This window comes from Jaculus jaculus, chromosome 2 (genome assembly GCF_020740685.1).
Source record: "Jaculus jaculus isolate mJacJac1 chromosome 2, mJacJac1.mat.Y.cur, whole genome shotgun sequence".
Taxonomy (NCBI): Eukaryota; Metazoa; Chordata; class Mammalia; order Rodentia; family Dipodidae; genus Jaculus; species Jaculus jaculus.
The window spans coordinates 106,122,828-106,147,481 of NC_059103.1; the positions used below are offsets into that span (position 1 = coordinate 106,122,828).

At 35.5% G+C, this 24,654-nt stretch overlaps 1 protein-coding gene and 1 non-coding gene across 7 annotated transcripts in view; one reads left to right on the top strand and one right to left on the bottom strand.

Annotated features, from left to right (window-relative positions):
* Positions 1 to 24,654, bottom strand: part of Rap1gds1 (Rap1 GTPase-GDP dissociation stimulator 1) — a 149,563-nt gene that overhangs the window by 43,616 nt on the left and 81,293 nt on the right. For 4 of the 6 annotated variants that reach the window (XM_045143259.1, XM_004661633.2, XM_045143261.1 and 1 more), the window contains 3 exons: positions 22,497 to 22,643; positions 9,849 to 9,977; positions 828 to 953 (listed from right to left, as the gene is read on the bottom strand). In XM_045143259.1, coding sequence (XP_044999194.1) covers positions 828 to 953; positions 9,849 to 9,977; positions 22,497 to 22,643 — 402 coding nt within the window. The remainder of the gene's footprint in view (positions 1 to 827; positions 954 to 9,848; positions 9,978 to 22,496; positions 22,644 to 24,654) is intronic. The other 2 variants (XM_045143260.1, XM_004661634.2) reach the window with 1 other exon arrangement.
* Positions 19,790 to 19,898, top strand: LOC123459063. Its single transcript, XR_006635992.1, has one exon. It is a non-coding gene; the product is annotated as a U6 spliceosomal RNA (small nuclear RNA).

Genomic DNA, 24,654 nt, shown 5'->3' on the forward strand with positions numbered 1-24,654 from the left:
TCTCTATACCTCTCATCTTCTTGTATATAAAGTGTTTCTTTTTCTTCATACTTCATTCTGGATTTCCTTCCAATCTGTTTCAGTCCCCTGGTTCTCTAACTCAGTTACAATCCTGTCTGCTGTTAAACCCATCATCAGGTTACTAGTTCAGGAATTTCCGTTTTTAAAATTCAGATCTTTTCTTTTCACTTCTTTTTCAAGCCTGCTATGTTGTGGTTTTATAGCTTCTATTTTTTCACTAATATTAGTTAAACTTGTTTTAAACTCTGTGAACATAAGCATATGTATCTTAAATCAAAGTCTCACAATCCCAAGTGTCTGTGTGGTCTCTTACATGTGCGGCCTCATGTGTCCGGCCCGCTTTTAGTATGTACTAGACACTGTACTTGAAATATTTATATGGGTTGGCATGTTTCCTCTGATCCACCTACTTCCTTAGGTGTACTTTGTAAGATGTTTTTGACCTAAGAATGGTGTGGTTTAGCAGCATCTTCATTTTTGGTAGTCCTGGAAATCCCATTTTTATTCTCCTTTGCCTTTTCAGGATTCAGAACTGGAGTTCAAATTCTCACCTACCTTTTCATATTGGAAGAATACAGTACTTATTGAAGATCTTTGCTAAGATTTTTAAACCACAGAAACCTGGAAGGTGGCTTTTGACAAATGTATATATAGTTACAGATAATGTAGCTCACATTAAAAATACCAAAATTGTATTTAACACATCAACAACATAAAAAAAGTGTTTTAAATTGAAGAACTGCCAATTTATAGAACCTGAAAAGTTCTGTATCATCAGAAATCAAGAAATACACTGATTTCCTTACCATTTTCTGCCAATGGAGCAAGAACTTCAAAAATCATTTCTCTTTTATCATGTTCTACTTGTTTCTTGAAGAGTTTCACCAGCTCCTCAGCAATGTTTGTACTAGCAAACTGTTCTTTACTTGATTCTGGAAAATAATAGTGACAAATTTAGAAAAAGCAAACAAAGCTAAACCCAGAAATCTGTGGTCATTTTGTACCATTACTAAACATAAATGCTTTTGAAATACAGGGAACAAGCAAACTAATTAATGCACCTGAAAAAGAAATATGTCTAACGCTTCAGAGAAAATGTTCTGACTCAACTATATTTGATACTATAAAAATGTTCACTAGCATAATATGTAAGTAACCACAGCAACAATAAAATTACTGAGTCATAAATTCATAGTTTCAAGGCTTTTAATCAAAGAAGAAAAATTGTTCGTAACATACTGTATTGTGCATGGTTGAATAAGAGATGACATCATCGTTATCTTTAGTACACTCAAGGAGCATGTGTTTGTACTGGTCCTTGACATGACTATTATATGTGTGTTGCTCTTGTAGTACTGGGAATTAAATCTAAGGCTCTGTACATGCTAGGCAAGCACTCTACCACTGTGATACCTGCAAACTCATGACTACTACTGAATCTAAGGCCCTGTGCATGCTAGGCAAGCAGTCTACCAGAGATACCTGCAAGCCCTTGACTAAATAAAGGCCAATTCACCAATATGTCTGGTTTCATTTCCTTTGGCCTTTTCAGCATGTCCTAGAGGATTACAACCCATCAGCATTTACATACTCAAGGCTTTCACATAAAAACACCCTGCCTCTAACAACTATTTAATTTCACTTTTACTAACAGGTTTCTTAATGCAGTGAGGACCTATACTGCTTCTACTTTATTGACTCACTGCTCACGTAGTTTTTCTTTCTTCTTGTTGTTGTTTGTTTCTATTTTTTGAGGCAGGGTCTCACTCTAGCTCAGGCTGACCTGGAATTCACTATGTGGTCTCATTGTAGCCTTGAACTCACAGCAATCCTCCTATCTTTGCCTCCCAAGTGCTATGATTAAAGGTGTGCACCACCATGCCCAGCTCACATGTATTTTTAAATTTTTTTTGTTTTATGTTTATTTATTTATTTGAAAGTGGCAGAGAGAGAGAATGAGAGAGAATGGGCCCACCAGGGCCTCCAGCCACTGCAAATGAACTCCAGATGCATGTGCCCCCTTGTGCATCTAGCTAACGTGGATCCTGGGGAATCTAGCCTCAAACCGGGGTCCTTAGGCTTCACAGGCAAGCGCTTAACTGCTAAGCCATCTCTCAAGCCCTCACATGTATTTTTAAATGTTATTCTTTCAGACTAATTTTTAATAAAAATGTAAATTATAGAAATCTACATAGTCTTATTCACTAATAACACATAATAGCTTAAAGTGAAATGGAAAAAAATTATGCAACCTATATCAAAAAGCACAGGGTTTTAAGCAAAATGCACCTATGCATTATTAAGCCTTATAATTTTAAAGAATTAAAGATATTTCCAGATACGATTATGGTGTTATACTCCTGTAATTCCACCACTTAGGAAGGAACATGAGGCAGGAAGTTCAAAAATTTAGGTCAAATTTGGCTACAGAGTGAGAACTTGTTTCAAGAAAGTTTCCACTTGGGGCTCTAGGAAGAAGGACCTATCAACAGATTTGCCGTTGGATACTGTGGCAATGGGCAAGGTACCCAGGATAGAAATCAACACCAAGAGGGCAAGACACAGTGGACCAAGAATCCCTGAGGAGCCAGGATTTCACAGGGCTGGAGAAAAGGAGGCACAAGCAAGACAAGCAGAATATCTAGGCAGGCCAAACCTCAATAATGGGTTTATGAGTATTTTACCATGACACTGGGAAAAATCAGCCAAGTAGGCAAAGTTGTCTTTACAACTTTCTCCTTATTTCTTACCTACCTTTGGCAGACCACAGCTGCCCTAATACATGTGATTTTTGTTTTGTTGTGCTTGGGATCAAACCCCAACTTCATGTCTGTTCCTTTATTCTAACTTCAAATTTTTTATTCATTTGCTCAACCCAAACTTCCATTCTCCAGTTACTTCTATATTACACTGGCCTCATTAATATTATCTATTGAATAAATAATGTGTCTAACATGACCTAGAAGAAATTTATTTAAAAATTCTTTTATTTATTTGCATGTATGTGTGTGTACACGCATGAGCATGCCTGGGTCTTGACACTGTAAATAAATGCCCATCTGGTGACTTGTGTGTCACTAGGGAACTGAACCCATGCGGGCAGACTTTGTAAGCAAATGCCTTTAATTATTGGGCCACTTTCCCAGCCCTCTAAGAAGAGGCTGGTTGATAACTTTGGCTACTGCAATGTCAAAATAGGACTGGCAACTAAGAGCACGTTTTTGGTAAGAGCAATGAATAAACTATTTTTGCCTTTTTTTGTTGTTATTATTTCATAAAATAGAAATCCTACATGACTATTTTTTTCAAAAGTCTACCTCCTACTATCTACTAGTAGATTATTTCAAATAATGATCTACTATTAGGTCAAAGGTCAACTTACAGTTATAACCACCATGCTAAAATAGATACCATTTATTGTAATGCTCAGCAGACAAGCACTATTTAGTTACAGATAAATACTGATGTAAAATGATTCAGTTTCCTAATAAGTAGTGATGTAAAGTTCTTGTTTGAGACAAGGGCTTGCTATGTATTTCAGGATGAAGTCAAGCTTGAGTGCTGGGAATTATACATGTTTGTCACTATGCTCAGCTAAGATTAATTTCTTATTGCAGGCCATAGTCCAGTATTTGAAAAATAAATCAAGCAATTCATGATAACATTTTTAGTAATGTATTTTAGAGACATATTAATATTTTACAATGTGTCTTTAACATAGCAAGAGCAATGTCAATAATGTATACTAACTGAATTAAAGGTTTAAACATGTAAGTGCAATGTATCTGTATAAATACACAAAATGCCTATCCTAAATTAGGGAGCTTCTCTATATTGATAAGGATTCTATATATAAATGAATTCTACTATATAATACGAACTCATATTATAAATCAATAGCAATCACTAGTAATTTATATCACTAAATAAGTCACTATCTTAGATTACTATAATTATTTACTACAAAGGGCTCCATTATAGCTGACGGAGATCTGATACAGATTCAAAACCTTCCAACTTTCATTGGAAAAGTTCATTGGTTTACAATAAGCCAACAACTAACTCCCTTCCCATGAAGACAAGTGGGAATTCTGACAGTTCCCACAGTAGATTTATAGATACACAACCATAAGAATAATGACAATGTTCTTCAGCAAGCAGTGGCAATAATATAAACTCACACACAGCATAGCCCAAAGGTTAATGTCATTTCCTTCTTTGGAACTGACTTTAATGTTCAGGGAGATGAACCTCATCAGACTTTGCTTTCTTCCATACACTCTTCTAAAACTTCAGAAATAAAGGCCCCTCCATAAGGAAAAGGATAAATTTGCTGTAAAGTTTACTCCGTAACTTATCCTTGTCCAACAGAAACAATAAACTTTACAAATGTTATTTCTATGTACTTTATTTTGCTCAATATGTTCAAGTTATTATCACTCACATGGAATCAACATATTATCCACCTTGATCATGTTGGCAGGGATGGTTCAACATATGGAAATTGATAAATAGAATACACCACATAAACACAAGAACCACATGATTATTTCAATAGATGCAGAGAAAGCCTTTTATAAAATACTGTATCACTTCATAATCAAAATGCTGGAGAGACAAGGGATGGAAGGGTCATATCTCAACATAATAAAGGCTATATATAAAGCACCTAAGACCCAAACCATACTAAATAAGGGAAAAACTCAAACAGTTCCTATTAAGATCAGGAACAAGACAGGGGTGTCCATTCTCACTGCTGCTCTTCAACCTAGTGCTAGAAATCCTAGCCCAAGCAGAGAAAGAACAAGAGAAAGAACAAAGAGATTCAAATTGGAAAGGAAGAACTCAAACTAGCCCTATTTGCAGATGATTTTATATAAGTGACCTAAAAGACTCCACCAGAAAACTTGTGAAGGTAATGAACTCTTTTAGCAAAGTGGCAGGATACAAAATCAACACACAAAAATCAGTGCCCTTCCTATAGGCTAAAAAGACAAACACAGAGAAAGCAATCTGTAAGGCTGTCCCATTTTCAATAGCCACACAAAAAAATAATCTTGGAATTTCACTGGACAAAGAAATGAAAGACATACACTGAAAACATAAAAGCACTGAAAAAGAAATAGAAAGAGGATATGAGAAGATGGAAAGACCTCCCATGCTCATGGACTGGGGAGATATGACATTGTAAAAATGGCTATTCTACCAAAAGCAATTTACAGACTCAATGCAATACCTATTAAATTTCCAGCAACTCTCTTCAGAGATAGAACAAAAATAGTCTCAAAATTCATAAGGAACTACAGAAGGCATCAGATATCCAAAACTATCCTTAGCAAAAAAACACTTCAGGAGGTATCAACATAACTGAGTTCAAATTATACTACAAAGCCACAGTAATAAAAAACAGAATGGTACTGGCATAAAACCAGACATTTAGATCAATGGAAGAGAATAGAAGTGGATCCAGGCCTTAGTTCAAGCAACTATAGCTACCTGATTTCTGACAAAGGAGCCAACAATGCATATGGGAGAAGAGACAGCATTTTCAACAAATGGTGCTGGAGATACAGGATATCCACATGTAGAAAAATGAAACTATATCCACTCCTCTCACCATGTACAAAAGTCAACTCCAAATGGAGCAAGGACCTCAATATGAGACCTAAAACTCTAAAATAATTGACAGCAAAACAGGGAGAACTATCCAAGATATAAGAATGCATAGACTTCCTGAACAGGATCACAGTAGCTCAGGAAATTAATCACTCAACCAGTGGGATCTCATGAAACTAAAGACAAGCATACCATAAACAGAGCCAAGAAACAACTCAAAGAGTGGGAGAGAATCTTCACCAGCTATTACCTCTAACAGAGGCCTACTATCTAGAATCTACAAAATTTTTAAAAAATCCACTAAAAAAATGGGGCAGAGTACTGAACAGAGAATTCTCAAATAAGGAAATACAAATGGCCAATACTCATTTAAAGAAATGTTCAACATCCACAGTCATCAGGGAAATGCAAATTAAAACTCTGAGATTCTGTCTTACTCCAGTCAGTATGACAACACCAAAAAAAAAAAAAAAAAAAAAATCAAATGACAACAAATGATGGTGAGGCTGTGGGGAAAGAGGAACCTTTATTCACTGCTGGTGGAAATGCAAACTTGTATAACCACTGCAGAAATCAGTACGACCTTCCTAAAAAAGATAAAAATTGATTTATCATTTGACCCAACTATTCCACACCTTGGTATCTACTCAAAAAAAGATGCCACTGTATTTCAGGGATACTTGCTCAACCATATTTATCACTGCTCTATTCACAACAGCTAGGAATTGGAATCAGCCCAGATTTCCATTGACTGATGAATAGATAAGGAAGATGTGGTTTAGACAATGGAATTCAGTAAGAAAAAATGAAATAATGAAAATTTCAGGAAAATGGATGGTCTTGGAAAATATCATCCTAAGCAAGGTCACGTAGAGTAAGACAAATGTTGCATGTTTTCAATCATATGTAGCTTCCTAAATCAGATCAATGGAAAAGGTGTGTAACATGGAGTAAGTAGCCACGCATAGTGGTGCATGAATTTAATCCCAGTACTTGGGAGGCAAAGGAAGGAGGATCACCATGAATTCAAGACCAGCTTGAGACTACATAGTGAATTCCAGGTAAACCTGGGCTAGAGTTAGACACTACCTTGGAAAAACAAAATAAAATGGATCAAGCATTAAGACTACTGGCGTGTAACTAGAATGAGACCAGGAAAAAGAGGAACCGGGGAGGGAGGAGAGGAGGGGTTAACAGATAAACAAACAGAGGAAAGGAATACTGGGTAGGAGGGGTTAGAGAAAGGAAGGGTGGGGAGAGGAACTACACAAAACCAAAGGCTAAAGCAGTCAACACAATAGGAAATTTCCTCCTGAAAACCTATATATGACATAGAACCCCTAATTCAAGGAGGTGGATGGACCAGACAGTAATGTCCAGTAGAAAGTAGAGAAAGATTAATCCTCAAACCATGGGCTTTGGCTTGTAGATCACAGGCATATAGCCTTTGTGGGTAACCAATTCCTCTCAATGATGACTTTCTAACAATTCCAACATGTTGTTCACAGTCTCATTAATTTTATTATGTTTAGCATATTTTCATTGTGGAATTGTATGTCTGAAGTATCCTCTGTTTTCATTGGAGGCTTCCATTACAAGGCTAGACATTCCTGGTGGCAATCTGTTGGCTTGATGTCTTGCATGGTTTGTTTTGTGTGATAGGGTTTGCCCATCTCTAGTTTGACTTCATTGTTGTGTTGAGATTGAGGTATTTGTTCCTCTTGAGGCCCCAGAGTTGTATCACCAGGTCAGCTTTGGTTAAAGGGGGAAGTGTAAGGAGGTTGTTTACTTGCCTGCTTGGGGTAGGTGACCTAGGGTCTGAGTGGGGTCCTCTTTGTTTGTCATCTCCAAGTGGGTCTGGGTATGATTTTAGCCTGCTTGGCTTGCTTGCTGTCCAGGCAGTGTTCAATTCTCCCAGTGTTATTTACTTTGGGAGTGTTATCTGCACTGGAGTTCTGTGAGGCACAGGGCTGATGTCCCTGGCCTGACAGGCAGGCTGCACTGAACTGAAGTGGTATGGATACTTTCTATTAACAGCTACTGCTGGGCTCCACTAAGGATGACTCTGTGGCTTGCCCTATAACTGGCCCTTGCTGTGAGAGCAGCCCCAAGAGCATGTGGGTGCTAGGGCTATAGCCTCACACTTGAAAGTTTCGGTATTCCACTCTAATCTGATGTCTCCAAGCTTGGGGAAGTTGTTTGGTACTCCCCATGTGCAGGCTCAACCACACCAATGATCGACACTTCTTCACCCACCTGGCTCCTGACCCCAACCAAACACGCTGGCACTCCTCACCTGTTCCAAGTGCAGCAGCCACAAATACCAGGTGATCTTCCACAGTTTTACATACTTATAAAATTCACTGTGTAGTTTATACCTCCAGCATACCTCAATTCAGACCCATATTTCAGTGCTATATAACCACATGTACTTGGTGGCTATTAGGCTAGGCCATGTAGTCCTAGAAACTATTTATCTTGAAATGAAAAGTAAAGGACTTGAACTTGGAGCATGATGGAACTAAAGGGAAGTTACAAGAGATCTGAAACACCATGTTTATGCTTTTGGTAATGAGAATTACACTATCAGTATGTGATTCTCACATCATGTTAAGTTTTATTTCTACCAATCCCGTACAATCCATTTTAATTATAGAAAATAACTCTGTCAAACACTAACTAAATATTCTTTCATTCTTAGTCTCACTTGGAAAAAAAAAACCTTTTATTAATAAGGCTAATATTAAAAAGAAGAAAAGCAGAGGAGACAAATACAAACACTAGGCTATGAACCCACTGAATACATCTTATAAGCATTTCCAGTAAATAATTTTTTTTTAATATTTTATTTTATTTTATTTATTTGAGAGAGACAGACACAGAGAGAAAGACAGGTAGAGGGAGAGAGAGTGAATGGGCACGCCAGGGCTTCCAGCCTCTGCAAACCAACTCCAGATGCGTGCGCCCCCTTGTGCATCTGGCTAACGTGGGACCTGGGGAACCGAGCCTCGAACCGGGGTCCTTAGGCTTCACAGGCAAGCGCTTAACCGCTAAGCCATCTCTCCAGCCCTCCAGTAAATAATTCTTATTACTTTAAGCTTCAAGTGTAATGTGCAGAGATACGAATTTTTAGTTTGAAAAAGGAACATCAGAATTTTTTGGTCTTTTGTTTAACCTATAAAATGGGGATAATTAATAGATAATATGTTTATGTTATAACTATTACATTTAGTTAGGCAAAATACCAGTGACATCTCTATCCCTATATTAATGAACTGATTATGAACATGGTTGTGGGGCTGTTCAAACTATGAGTTATAATTTTCTGTATAACCCTGAGATCAAAGGAGAAAAAGAAGAGAAAGAAAGCAAGAGAGAGAAAAGAGCAACATGTATTAGAAAAAATGAAGCATGAAGAGAGATGAGTTGCCAAGGCAAGCAATCAGTCCTTTTGTTATGACAGGAATATGTTTCCAGCGTTGGTCTTGCTCTACCTGCCTTCTTATTTTTAAAAACTTTTAAATCTTATTCTACAGTATTCTTACAAATACATTCATAGAAAAAACATGCCTATCATTTCTAGTGACTGTGAAAGGAAGGGGAAGAACCTTAGTTTATTATCCTTTTTAAGGATATGTAAGCAAATAATTTATGTAGTATCAATGCATTATAATGATTTTTCCCTCTGAATATATAATTCTTGCTTTGAAGATTATTCTTTGTCTGAGCCAGGTGTGGTGGTACACGCCTTTAATTTCAACAATAGGGAGGCAGAGGTAGAAGGATCACTGTGTATCTGGGGCCAGATTGGGACTACAGAGTAAGTTCCAGGTCAGCCTGGAAAAAACAAAACAAAATATTCTTTTCTGTAGGAATACTAATCAAGTGAAGATAATTTTTAATATGTAACCCAAAGAATATAGAAAAATTATTTTTCTATTTTTGAGCTGTTGGGGATAACTCCAAGGCCTCTCCTTTGCATTCTACCTCTGGGCTAAACACCCTAAATTTTAAATCATAATACATAAAATAGAGAAGCAAAGTAATTACAACTGTAAACAACCTAATAAAATCTCATGAGATCTTTTAAAACAGTGAACAAAAGATCTTGAATACTTACAAGAAAAACAAATGAATACACTTTAAGAGGATCCCTACTTCATACATATTTATCATAAAGCATTAGTAAGTGATGACGCTCTTAGACTTACCAAGTTCTGCTAAGTTACCAAATGCAACAAGACACATTTCAGTAAGGGCTGCATTGTGGCAGTGGATGCCCAGTAACTTCACTAACGTAGGGATAACACCCATATTGATAAGCTGAGCTTGAAGGGAATCTGTAAAGAAAAGAAAGAGAAAGGAGAGAAAAGTGAAATGAACATTAGTAAGAAAACATTTGTTATTTTCTGTAGTGTAAATTCAATTCACTTTGGCTGACAGGGAAGGAAAATAAAGTGCATTTATTTAACTGAAGATTTAAATCACCGTTTTCAATGACCAGCAGATATTTAGGAATGAACTATTTTTATAAACCCACTAATTTCTTTGCTTTAAATAGGGCCTTATACTTTTAATGATCAGGCTTTTAAGATGTATAAATAATTAAACTACCAATGGTTTTTAAATAAAAAGGTTATATCATCTATAATATAATTATCATAGCACATATGAAAAGACTAAGAAAATAGCAAGTTTAGTAAAGAGCAAGAAAAGCAAAAATCTTAGACTCCTTAAAGTTATGTAACACATGAAATAATTGGTTTTGAGTATGTGTAAGTAATATTCTTTGATGTCTGCTGGGAAGGAATGCAGTTTTAACAATGAAAACCTAAAATATTTTTTTCAGAAGCTTAATTATAGAGACAGATCTTATCAGTGAGAGCTTGATAGGTAAAGAGAATGAGGTCAACATGACCTTGTCATTGTTTGTCTTTATTTTTGAAGCAACTAATTAGTTTTAAGGTATTAAACATGCCTTGGATTTTCACAATGATATTTCATGTACAGTTATAATCAAATACTTGTAGTAAGATCGAAGGTAAATAGACCCAAATGGAAACTGAAAGTACTGCTTCTTTGAATAAGCTAAGCATGACATAAACATTTATATATTTATATAAAACACTGTTACTACTGGTTTCTAAAGACATAGAAAACTCTTTCATAGTTATTTTCTCTCTCTTTAAATTTACATGCCATTTAAAAGCAAATAACCTCCAATTTCTTTTTTCAAATTCTTTTAAGTTACCAATTTTTTATGCAAAGACAACACCATGCTGACAAAATACATTTTCCTCATAGCACAGTTCCCTTGATAGGGTTTGCACACTGAGTCCTTTGTTACTCTATGTTCTTAAAACTGTGGATAAACAAGTGAATGGATAACTATGAAAAGTGAACACAAGGGGAGAGTTGCGCTCTCACATGCAAGTTCATTAGCTGCCTGTTAGTCTTGTCTGGTTGCTAATTTTACTGACTTTTAGAATGCGGTATGAATACCAACAATAGCTCACTTCCCTGAAAACTGGTGAGTAGACAATCATAGATGGCTATCTGGTCTGGCTGTGGGGTCAGCTATCCTAGAAAGGGGACTGTTACCAAAACAAGACTAAAACTAAGAAAACAGGAGGATTAGCCACATTTAGAGGTCAATTATTCCTATAACAACTAAATAGTCTATTTGCCTTTATACTTCTATTGTATGTAAAGGCCAGAGGTCAGCATATGGTGTCTGCCTCTGTTACTCTTGACTTTATTTTTTAAACAGGGTCTCTTGCTGAACCTATAGCTCAATAACTCAATTAGATAAGCTAGCCAATGAGCTCGAAAGAATCCCTGTTTCTGCCTCCCAGTGCTGGGATAACAGGCATGTGTTGCCATGTCCAGAATCTTATGTGGTTATTGGGATCCAAACTCAGGTCCTCATATTTGCACAGTAAGCACTTTACCCACTGAGCCATCTCCTACTTTTATACTTTTGATTAAATTATTTCCTAAATACAATGCAGCATTTAACAAATGACTCTTAATACTTATAGGAAAAATACCTTTGCTATTCAATATAGTGTTATATGTTATATGGGCAGAACACTTGCACAATAATTATATAACATGTGTAATGATCATGCACCAAGAGCTTTCCAAGTTAAAAAGCATTCTGATTACTTACCAGTACAGTTCTTTACTAGTGGATCACACCTCAGCATATCTTATTTATATACTCATTTTGCCTAGCTCGGCAAATACTACACAGCTGCTGAATACTAAATTTCAGGTACGTAAGCGTGAGCACTAGCGCATGCATTGAGTGTAAGTCAATCTCTGCTCTATGTCTGCACATATGTAAGCATCACACATCCCTCAGTACTGCTGGCACAATTTTTATAAATATCCAACAGTTCAGGGCTATAGAGGAAGAACGCACTTCATGAAGGCAGTAACTCAAAAGGGAGACGTCATGTCGAAGATGGTGTTCTTCATGTTCTTCTAGCTAGGCATCATGATCACTTTCTTGGACTGCTTTTTTATGATTTTTGTTTGTTTGTTTTTGAGGTAGGGTCTCACCATAGCCCAGACTGACCTGGAACACACTATGTATTCCCAAGCTGGTCTCAAACTCACAGCAATCCTCCCACCTCAGCCTTCCAAGTGCTGGGATTAAAAGCATGTGCCACCATGCCCAGCTTGGACTGTTTTTTAATATGATTCAAATTTTGGTTCCAGAGAGAAGAAGCAAAAAGTTAAAAAATGTTTTAAGTTGCATGGATAACATCTGAACTTATAGCAGATCAGTAGGAAAGTAGCATAGCCAAATGGAAAATGATGTGAATTGTCTTAACTTGTAGAAATCATGTTACTTTGCGAAAATGTGTTTTAAAACTGAGGAGCCAAATTAAGTATAAACTCACATAGAACACACACACCACACACAAGAGGAAAGCATATAGTTATCCAATTGAACAAACTTATTTTGGACCAATTGGGTATTTTCTTTTATGCCTACTTCTCTGATGCTAGCTAACTCAACAATAGCTGTACTCAAGCTAACTCTAAAATGTGTTCACACTATATATAAGGAATTTTCCTTGGACAGGAAGGTACAGAGGAACAGAGAACTACTCACTAGGCAGATACAAATTTTTATTTTATGCATCCTAGAATCTTTCTCATAGTAGATTCCATGAAATTCTTTACAAGTCACAAAGCCAAAATTCTGTATATAAAAGCACCAGGATTTTTATTTTATTTTCCTTTTTCAGAATGTTGACATTTGTACTGATAGGAGGTAAAAAGGAATGAACCTAGGCAATGACATCAAATTGTGCAACTGTGGCATTCTCCATTGTTACATATTCACATTAAAAATGCTATTTTTTTCTTAGCAACTTTACCTTTATAAAATTTTATGGGCCTTTCAATATTTTAAAATACAACCCTCAATGCTTAAAATTTTAATTTCTGCTACAGTGAATGTTACTAAAGGTATGTATAGGAAAAATAAAAAAATTTTAAAATGTAACAATTCTAGACTTGTCTCAGATATTGAGAGAAACTATTTCAGTAAACCATCTGAGCATCCCTTTTTTTAAAATAGATCTACTTAAGCATAAAGAATATTCCAGATTTAGTCTGCCTACTTATTTCAGATATTTACTATTTATGTCACTATTAAGTAGGTCTTTTTCTTAAATTAAGTAGGGGTCTTGTTTGTACAGAACAGGTTAGCAATATCTCTTACACTGGAAGCAAATGACTACTTTGATTCTTTTCTGTTTTTAAAGAAAGCTTGTAAATGTTCTCCAGGAGATAAGAACTGACATCACTTTATTGGGAATCTAATTAGGAATAAGACTTAAGGAAAAGACTAAGAGGGAGGAATTCTTAGACATTCTCCAGATGTACTGGAAAGAACAAGATCAAGACTAAGATTTCTGCATCCATCCCTCAACAAACACCAACAATTCCAGGCCAGTGTTTATCAGAGGTTCAACAAACACAGCAATTCACAAAAATGCAATCCAGGCCCAGACACAGCAAACATATGTGTGAAAGACAGTCTTTAGACAACACAATGTCATAAATGTCTGAAGCCTTCTGAAAACTGGTCCTGACACACATCACAGACAAATACTGACCAAATTACAGATTTACAAAATTACATAATATCAAGATGACACAGGCCCTACATGATCTATGGGGAGGAAGAGGAAGAAAGGCACTGAGGAGGTGCAATACAGATGCATATACAAAGAGATATAAGGCAATCAACGCATGCGCTGGTGTGAACACTTACCTACCTACATTTGAATTTCAATGGTTCCAAGTTCTTCAGGTCACATTCATGGAAACTCCAAAGAATGGAGATCTGGAGAGAAGATCTCAAGTTGAGGAACCTTTTGCCCTGAGTTTTAAGTTTAATGTTTCAAACATTGGTTTTTATAGACTATAGGTGCACAAAAGTATGTTGAAAATACCAATAATTCAGTTATGTTGTTCAATTACTAAAAATTGAATTTCTTAAGAAGTGTATGTTATTTCCAAGGTCTTTATAGATTTAGATGATGCTGTAGGACTACTAACCTTAATGGTAAACAAGACTTATGGATAAAACTACATCGAAACACAACACAATTCAAAATACAGTCTATACGTTAGTATCTATATATGTTGTATGCTTATTACTCATAAAGACATGATATTGTTTCCTGTAGGCTTGCATTTAAAACCTAATCTAAAGGAAGTGAGTTTCATTTGGCTGAAACAGTGAATACAAGACAGCAAAAGTCTTGATGAAACATTCTTAGGCAAACTGGTTAAAAGCCATTTGGGTATAATAGATACTGAAAAAAAAAAACTACCTTTGACTTAATGGGACATCTGTATTTCCAACACCAGGACATGAAAATTAAAAACCAGAACTGAATTAACCATGATATGGCACTACAGACATGAAGCTTTATAACACTGAAAAGAACATTGATGTACACACAGCTAACAAGAGAGCAAATAGCGTTAACTATACACGCAAACATGTAGGTATGAGTAAAGACTTCCTTTCAGATTATTACTCAGGTTACTTTTGTTGGTTATGAGGATATGGAGATGTTTTATTCTAATCCTGGTGTCAGACTTATATGTGTTTAAAATCCCTTAATTTCAAAACCGTCTTTTTAAAAAAAAAATGCAGTGTCCAGACTCTAATCCCCAGGTTGTATTTTCAATGACACATAGGGATTAAAAAACAAAACAAAACATCAAGATTAGTCAAGAAAACCAGAGGTCCAAAACAATACATTTATGCTAAATCAATAAATAGGCAAGAGAATTAAATAAGAAATTAAAAATCGTTTCTAAGCAGCAAATTTTCTTAAGTTCTAAAGATGAATGACATAATTATATGTATGAGATTAATGTAAAATGGTAGCAACAACAAAAAATTCCAAGCAAAAATTGCAAGAGAAATAGGAAATTGCTTCATCATCTCTAAGACTGCTAACATATTTAATGTTCTCAATCCTGTGATATGTGATGATTATGTCTTACTCTAGTAGGTAAATTTTTCTCTATGTTAACTCCAGGTTATAAATTCTTTTTTTTAGGTTATTTTTTGGTATTATGGCTCAGTTACAAGACCTTGGATTATGGGGATGTTTGAACATCAGTGAGATTGATAAAAACTGAATGCATTGTATTTTACACCATGTATGGATATCAGTTTATGGGGGCCAGGGGCAGAATGTGGTAGTTTGAGTCAGGTGTCCCCCATAAACTTAGGTGTTCTGAATGCTAGGTTCCCAGCTGATGGATATTTGGGAATTAATGCCTCCTGGAAGGAGTGTAAGCCAAAACAAATCTGTAAGCCAAAATTTCTTTTTCCCAGAAGCTGCTCTTGGATGGATGATTTCTACCAGCAATGTGAACCTGACTGCAACAGCTGCAATGAACACGGATGTGCAGGTATCTCTGTTGTAGGGTACTCTCTAACCCAAAATGTAGCTTAAAAAAATTATTTATTTCTCTGAGAGAAAGTGGCAAAAGAGAATGGGCATACCAGGGCCTTCAGCCACTGCTAACAAACTCAAGATGCATGTGCCACTTTGTGCATTTGGCTTACATGGGTCCTAAGGAATCAAACCTGGGTCCATTGGCTTTGTAGGCAAGCACCTTAACTGGTAAGCCATCTCTCCAGCCCCAGAATATAGTTTTTAACAGGTTAAAAGTTCAGCGAAGTTACATGCAATGTATAAATTGTGTTGAGATGTGCCCCATCCAAAATTCACTATGTAGTCTCAGGGTGGCCTTGAATTCATGGCAAGCCTCCTACCTCTACCAGGATCCCTAGTGCTGGCATTAAAGGCATGTGCCACTACACATGACTTCCAAAGACTTTTAATTTCTACATGTATGTTTGTAATTAACATTTTTTGGTAAATCAAAACAAGTAGTTCAGTATTAATTAGAACTACTTACAGTTAGAAGAGTTGTAATTTTTATGTTACTCTACATATGATACTTTTGTTTCCAGTTCCTTTCTGAAAGAACTTTTCAACTGTTCTAAATTAGAGATGAATTGATATCTGCTCAAAACCTTTTGTTCAGGTCTGCTCAGTTTCAGCAACTGGAAGGTCAAACAACTTCATGCTTACTTCAATGCCATTTCAAGTAATATAGTATGATCTACAATATAAGACATAAGAATAAAATCAGAGTAGTAGTTTTTCAGATCACTACCTTAGTATTCATTTTCAAAAAAAATTCCATATACACAGAAAATTCTCTCTATGTGTTTTATATGTTGAAAATTTATAAGCAAAATGAAATATGAATGGGTATTATTGAACTGTTAAATTCAGTAATTAGTAGTGGTGAAACTGACAACTATATAGATATAAAAACCAAGCGGAGACGGAGTAAGTCTTCTTTCAAATTTACAGCATAAAATATTTTTAGGAACTGAATTTTAATTAACCCATTTATGAAATGAATTTTTTGGTGGGGGGGGGTGGTTGTTGAGGTAGGGTCTCACTCTAGCCCATGCTGACCTGGAATTCACTATGTAGTTGCAGGGTGGCCTTGAACTCATAGCAATCCTCCTACCTCTGCCTCCTGAGTGCTGGGATTAAAGGTGTGCATTACCATGCCCAGCTTGCAATAAAATTTTTGAATAAAGTTCAATATGGTAATTTTTAAATACTGAGATGAGTTTTAAAAAAAAAAATCAGAAAACCAACCTTACCACCTCAAATTTTAACAATGAAGAAAATCTGGAAAATAATATCCAATGACTAATATTAAGTAACATCTAAATGATACCTATGATTAGTCACCTTAAATCCAACTGTAAAGCAAATACAGAAGAAAATCATGCTGAAAAACAAGAAACTAGAAACATACTTTGCTTCTCCACTGCACTCAGTTAAAAGCAGCATCTATGTTGTACTGCTCTTCTAAATGTGCAATTATGATTTTGGACCTAGCTGACAATGCCAACAAAATATTAACCCTGTAATATGACAAATTTTAAGTGCTAGGCTACTAAAATAACTGACAAAGTAACTACTAACCATTTTGATTTCTTGAGAAAAGGTTTTAGGTTCTTGTTCTTGGAGGTTCATTCTATAATGGTCAAAGCTGGGGATTCATGCCAGTATTTGACCACCTGAAGTTATGAACATAGTATGTTGTTGATACAGTTCTACTAAAAAACTAACTTCCCAAACTGCCCATTAAGCAGCAGCTTTATTAGAGTAATAGTCTATGACTAAAAATCTAACCTAGTTTAATTGGCTAACAAGCAAAATCAATTTCTAAGTGTACATATACAGACTTATCAAGTTTATGGATCTCTTGTGGAAATTCTTAGCTCTGTGCTAGGACTTGTTTTCAATGTCCCTTTTTGGTACTTCCATGTGTCAGAAGATGTAAAATCAGCTAACAAGGATGAATTTATAATGCTTATAACTTATTTAATGAAGAATATGCTTTCCAATAACATTTTCAAGTACTGATTTTATTAATGTTAAGATTGATTATTTCAGATAATACTGAGTTTCTGGAAGAGTCAATCAGCCAAACTTTGAAGATATGTCCTAAAATAGTATAATAGGGTCCTTAATTACAATAGTTAGACTTCAGTTTTGCTTTTTAAATTTTTGACAAGGTGGAAGCAATATGGATTCAGTATAAACTACACTTTGAACTTGGCATTTTGTTATTTTCCCAGCCCAGTGATATACAAATACTTTCTCATGGTGATGCTGAGAGGAAAGGCATGGAGCCAGAGGCCCCTGTAAGCCACATAGCCACAAGAGTAAACCAGTGGTACTCTGTGGTACTAAGCTATGACTTTCAGTAGATTAGGTGCACTCAGTTTCTTTTCCATATATGGTATTTTAAACTTTATGATGGGGTTATTGGGATATATTTCTACTATCATTTAGAGAGACATCTGCATTACAAAACAGCTGAGTATCTGAACAAAATTTCCAGTATTCTGTAACTGCAACATCTTGAGTAACCAAATAAGGAAAAAGATGTTTAAAAGTTTAATGAGATACACTTACCTACAACTCAAGATTTGAGTTGTTTATAAGGTAAGCAAATTTTTAGTTGTACCTAAATAAACAATTAGTTCAACATATTTCCTCAAGCTAAAGGTCAAACCTTCAACATGCTTTTCTGCAGCTAGAACCGTCAAATCAATCAAGTTTAGGGGCTGGGGAAATGGCTTAGCAGTTAAGTCATTTGCCTATGAAGCCTAAGGACCCCAGTTCTATTCCCCAGGTCCCACATAAGCCAGATTCACAAGGTGATGCATGCATCTGGAGTTTGTTTGCAGTGGCTGGAGGCCCTGGTGCACCCATTCTCTATCTCTCTACCCCCACCCTCTTATTCACTGTCAAGTAAATAAATAAAAATAAAAATAAATCATAAGCTGGAGAGATGCATTAGCAGTTAAGACACCTTGCCTGTGAACTTAAGGACCCAGGTTCAAATCCTCAGTACCCATGTAAGCCAGTTGCCGATGGTGGTACATGGATCTGGAATTTATTTGCAGTGGCTGGAGGCTCTGACACGTCCAATTCTCTACCTCCCTCTCCCGACTTCCTTCCCTTTCTCTCAAACAAGCAACTAAATAAAAATATTTTTAAAAAATCATAATGCTTCATCATCAATGGGGGAAAAAGAATATAGCCAGTTCACAGTTTAAAAGTATAGTTCCAAGCTAATTACTTTCTGTTATTTACATATAGCTTTACCACATGGTATAAAAATGCCTCTATTGAAAGAAAATCTGTTTTATTCCATAGTTAATGGATTTAAAAACCGGATTGCTGAGTTTCATAATATAGGCAGAAGTATATGAATAAAGATATTCCTAAGTGTCAGTCTGTTGCCAATCTATTTTAGAAAGCAATTTAAAAAGGCTTTCCTCAGGGAAAGAGACCTTTGTGATCAGTTTCAGTACCTTATTATTTGCATACTTTTAAATATATTTATTCAGGAGCTGGAGAGATGGCACAGTGGTTAAAGGTACTTGCTTACAAAGTCTGATGGTCCAGGTTTGACAACCCCCCCCCCAGTACCCACATAAAGTCAGCTGCACAAAGTGATGCATGAATCTGGAGTTTGTTTGTAATGGCAAGAGGCCCTGGCATGCCCATACTCCTCTGTCTGCTTTTTTCTTCTCTCTCTCAAATGTACATACATGCCTATGTATGTATGAATGAATGATTCAAAAAAAATATTCAACTAAAAACTTAACTATGAATAAGACTTAAATTACTGGGCCCAATGGCAAAGTTAATTTCCTGCTGAAGGAGGTTATATATCACTCGTATGTTCTACTCACAAATAGTAGAAAGTAGTGTACTGAAATTTAAAGTCAAACGTTATTAAAAAATTTTATATGGGGGCTGGAGAAATGGCTTAGTGCTTAAGGCACTTGCCTGTAAAGCCAAAGGACCCAGGTTCAATTCCCTAGGACCCATGTTAGCCAGATGCACAAGGGGGTACATGCATCTGGAGTTCATTTGCAGTGGCTGGAGGACCTGGTGTGCCCATTCTCCCACTCTTTTTCTCCCTACCTATTTCTCTCTCTCTCAAATAAATAGAGAAAAATAAAATATTTTAAAAAATTTGTATGTCAGTACTTGCTTTGGCGGCACATACACTAAAATTGGAATGATACAGAAAAAAATTAGCATGGACCCTGAGCAAGAATGACATGCAAATTCATCAAGTAGCCCCCCCCTTCTTGTTTTTTTTTTTTTTTTAGGTAGGGTTTCACTCTAGCTCAGGCTGACCTGGAATTTACTGTGTAATCTCAGGGTGGCCTCGAACTCATGGCGATCCTCCTACCTCTGCCTCCCAAGTGCTGGGATTAAAGGCATATGCCACCACACCTGGCTCCTAAGTATCCCCTATTTTTTCAATAGAAAAAAAAATATGTCAGTGCTAATAACGGGCCTCCTGGACTTTAGAAACCTCTTGGTTCTTTTGGTCTTTGTGATTCATGTGGGTAGACCAATCAAGACCAAATGATCTGAAGTTAGACAAGAGGATATAGTATTTAAGTCTCTGAAAACAAATTCCAAATATAGAGTACTAAATATGACCACAATAATAAAGAAGCTTAAAAGTAATGCCAATCAAATCAAATATGACAAGTAAAAACACTGAAAACAGGGACTCCAAAAACTAAGGTGCTCAATTCATAGAAAAAGGATGCAGGAAAGAAGACAGTAAAGCCTGACATTCATTTCTTAAAAAAAAAAACTACAATTAAAATTTAAAAGTATATTTAAACTGGAACAAAAGCAAAAAAAAATTATAGTAACTTTTTTTATAGACAAAGCATTTAGATTGTTCACTCCACATATTACTAATTATTACCTTGGAAGGAGACTTCCCCAGAAGCGTTGTTATTTTATTACAGGGGCTCAGTCTCTGTCTCCTTTGCCACAGTGATATTTGGAGGACCATTCAGTCATCTGACAACTTTTTATATAGATTGCTAAGTAGCTTCCTTACAGGACTGACAACTAGCATAGGTTGTAGTGATTAAGACTATTCTATTCAGAGCTGCCATAGTAACTTCTTGACTAGCCCTTTCATTTACCTTGCTAACAAATCTCCTACTTGTTCCTCAGTCCATGCTCAAATGAAGTCAGAGAGAAAGGAAGCAACAGGAACAGCTGACCATGATTTCTGAGGGGAACTCAGAGGCCTGGGTCTGACAGCTGACTTTCAATAAGGAACTAGCCATGCATTTTGGATTGCTCAAACTGTCATTTGTTTCTCCTGCTTATTTTTACATTTCCTCTTTCAAGAAAGAATCACCAATGGGAAGGGGAAAGAAAAGTCATCAACCACATGAGGGCTACCAAATGTTCTAAATTCATCCATTTGACCAACAAATGCTATTTTACATGATAAACAAAGTTCAGATCTTTAAATCTGGCATCTGTTTGAGAGAATAAGACCCAAGGACACCTTGTATTTAATTCAAAAGGGAAATACATCACTTATAAATCTGATGTTATATGAAAACCTAGATTTTCAGAATATTTCCTCCCTCCCCAAATAAAAACTTTTGGCAGTTATTTAGCAAAACTGCCACACAGAAGTAGCTAGATGGAAGGGCAGTTCCTTCAATGGAACAAGGGCTCCTTTATTCTGCCACAGTCTCTACCATTCACTGTCACTAAACCTCCAGGACCAAATGTCAAGGTTTACTTCTTTTAAAGTACTGAGAATATTTCTTTGGATCCCAATTATCAAATGTGGGAAGACTGGGACTGGGGGGTGGAAGGGGGAGCTCAAACCAAACCAACCAAAAAATAAATAAATAAATAAATAAAAGCCCAGAAAGCCATGTTTTTTGTACAACACATGAAAGTAAATAATAACATTACACATTCAATATGCAACTGTTACAAGGAAAAATGTCATGAAACAAACCATAGAAAGATCTTTATGTACCATATGCCAAGAACATCCTGGAATTTGATCATGATCCACACACTACTTTATAAAGAAAAAATGAGGACTTTTAATGTAAAAGTATTATAAATATTGTATGTGTATATATACATACACACATATATAAAATGAATAATTTTTCTTTTTGAGGTAGGGTCTCATTCTAGTGGAGGCTGACCTGGAATTCACTATGTATGTAGTCCCAGGCAGGCTGCAAAGTCATGGGAAGTCAGTCCTCCTACCTCTGTATCCTGAGTGCAGGGATTAAAGGCATGTGTCAACACACCCAGCTAATAACACTGTTTTCAATGTTAATTTTATTAATAGTCATACAGGCTGTGTGAAAATTGTTGACATGTAATTTGTTGCTAGGTTCTAAAAATGTCTCCAACAGAAAATAAGTTGTTTAAAAAGAGTATAAAAATGAGCTATCTACAGTTACTTGAACTGTATTTTTCTAGTTAGATTATATTAAAGAGTTTTTTCATTCTTCCAAGTAAATATAGTAACTAAACTGAATTCACTTATGAAAACAATGTTTGTTTTAAAGCTACTCCTGGTGTTAATATAAAGCCATATACATGAGGCTATTATGATATTGTTCATTTAAAAAATGTTTGTAGTAAGAAAGCTAAAGCTATACCATACCCTTGATTTTTAAGTTTTGGTACTGATTAACAAGGACAATCTTTCAAAAACTAGTTCCATTAAACAATCTACATAATGTAAATTATCTAATTGTGAATTACTTATTAACTTTATATGCCACTTATAAATTCTTGGTTCATTTTTCACGTCTTTGTTGTGTACTATAGTGAAGACTATGTTGAAATTTTCCCCCATAGACAAAGCAAGGTTTCAGGTTTGTTTACCATTCTCATTGCTATAGTTCATCAGCATGCCACAAAAGACAGTCAAGAGCTTCTCATTGGCGGGATCTGTTATACTGCACAGTGACCTTAGATGGTCAATTACAATCTGTGCACCACCTGCTTGGTCAACTGCACTTCTGCCCTCATCTGTAAAACAAAGAGTTAAATTAAAAATAAAACAAAAAAAGAAATGTATAAAACATAACAGTGCTTGTTATTCTTCATTTAGTAAACGGAAAATAAATCTAAACAGGGTACTAAGTATGTTTTACTGAAAAAAATAAACAAAAAGAAAAACTAACATGGACATGGAGTGGGATGGCAAAAAGATAATCACTTTTAAGAGGAAACAGAGTATCCTCACTGGTATCAAATAGGAATGTAAAGAATTTCTCAGTGTCTTAGTTATGATAGGAAATTATTCACAATAACATTTTTCTTTTTGGAGGAGTGGAGGTGGTGGTTGACCTAGAACTTACTATAAAGCCCAGCCAGGCTCATTCTGATCCTCCTACCTCAGCCTTCGCAGTGCTGAGATTAAAGACATAAACCACATTTGGCTTACAATAAAAATACTTAAAACAAACACACATGAAAGAAAAATAGGAACTACTAAATGATAGCCCCCCTTTCTTTTGGAGGGTATAGAGTGCTGGGGACAAGAACCCAGGGCTTTATACATACTAAATTGTTCTACCACTGAGCCACACTCATAGATCCCTAAGTAGCATTCTTCTGTATAAGTTTTTGCTCCTCAGCTTGGAAACCATTAGATATGTCTTTCTTTTACTGCTTTTCAATGACAAGTACTATCAGAGAAAACTGGATGGGACATGGTATAATTCTAGATCACAATATAGAATTCTTAAATACTAGTATTAGGGTCTTTTAGTGACATTTTCTATTGTTCAGAAACATGTCTCCCTTTTCCACTCTTGATTTGTGTTTTATTTTTCCTTATTCAGTTTATTGTAGTTCACACTAATATATTTCAACTTACAATTGGTAGTCAAATGATTATAGTCAAATATACTTGTCAATATATGTGCACTTACAATTTATAGAACAAATGTCAGTTAACTGTTGGTATGTATGGCCAGTTTTAGAATACTTTCAACCTCTGAACATAGGAATAAAAATAGATAAAAAGAATAATATGTGTCTTTCTAAATCTTACCTTCTTATATAAAATGATAGTCTACAGAACAGTGCTGTCCAACAGAAACATGACAGCAACAAATGGAAGTCACATGTGTAATATAGTTATTAGTAGCCACATTAAAGGTAAAATAAACAGGTCAGAAATAAATTTTACATTTTACTCATTGTGATATAACAAAAGTAGTAATTCCAGTATAATAGTCATTATGCAAATTAGTAATGAAACATGTACAATCTCCATAATAAACCTTCAAAATCCAAAATCCTTACAAATAACTTTCAATTCAAAGTAACTATTTTTCAATTACTCAACAGAAAAATTTGGTGACCAGCCACTATAATGGGTAGTTCAACTACTGGACTGTAACAAAAGGGTAAATTACAAGATGAACAGCCCATAAAGGAGGTACTGCTATAGCTATAAAGTCAGTAACTGAAATATTTTTATTTGCCCAATAAAATGACTGAAACTAAGGTCCTATCTTTGTAAGTGTTGCTGAACTATACTAAACAATGAAACTTTATACCACTTTTTATAGCATATAGACATACACACAACATAGAACACGACCTTCACAAATACTAGCTTCAGAATATTTGAGAAAACTAAAGAATTTATATGAAAACAAAAAAAATATTTTGTTCACTTTTGATCAACAATTTTAATAGGGCAATAAGTAAGAATGTACAATTAGAAGGCCAATTATTGGTTTGGATTTCAGTGTCATAATGATTCCATTACCTCCCTCCTACGTTTAACTTATTTGTATTACAGTTCTTTTCCTCGTGAGTTGGAGAGTTATAAAGAGCATAAACTCAGTAACATAAAGCACATATTACAATAATACATTTTTATAATAAGTAACATTTAACTTGTGAAGTATTTTGAGCAGTTACCTATAGGAATTTAAGTCTTTAATTTTCCACAATTATGAAGATAAAACCCAAAAGCAAGCAGCAATAAGATCCGGGTCACAGGTCTCTCACAGATGTAGGG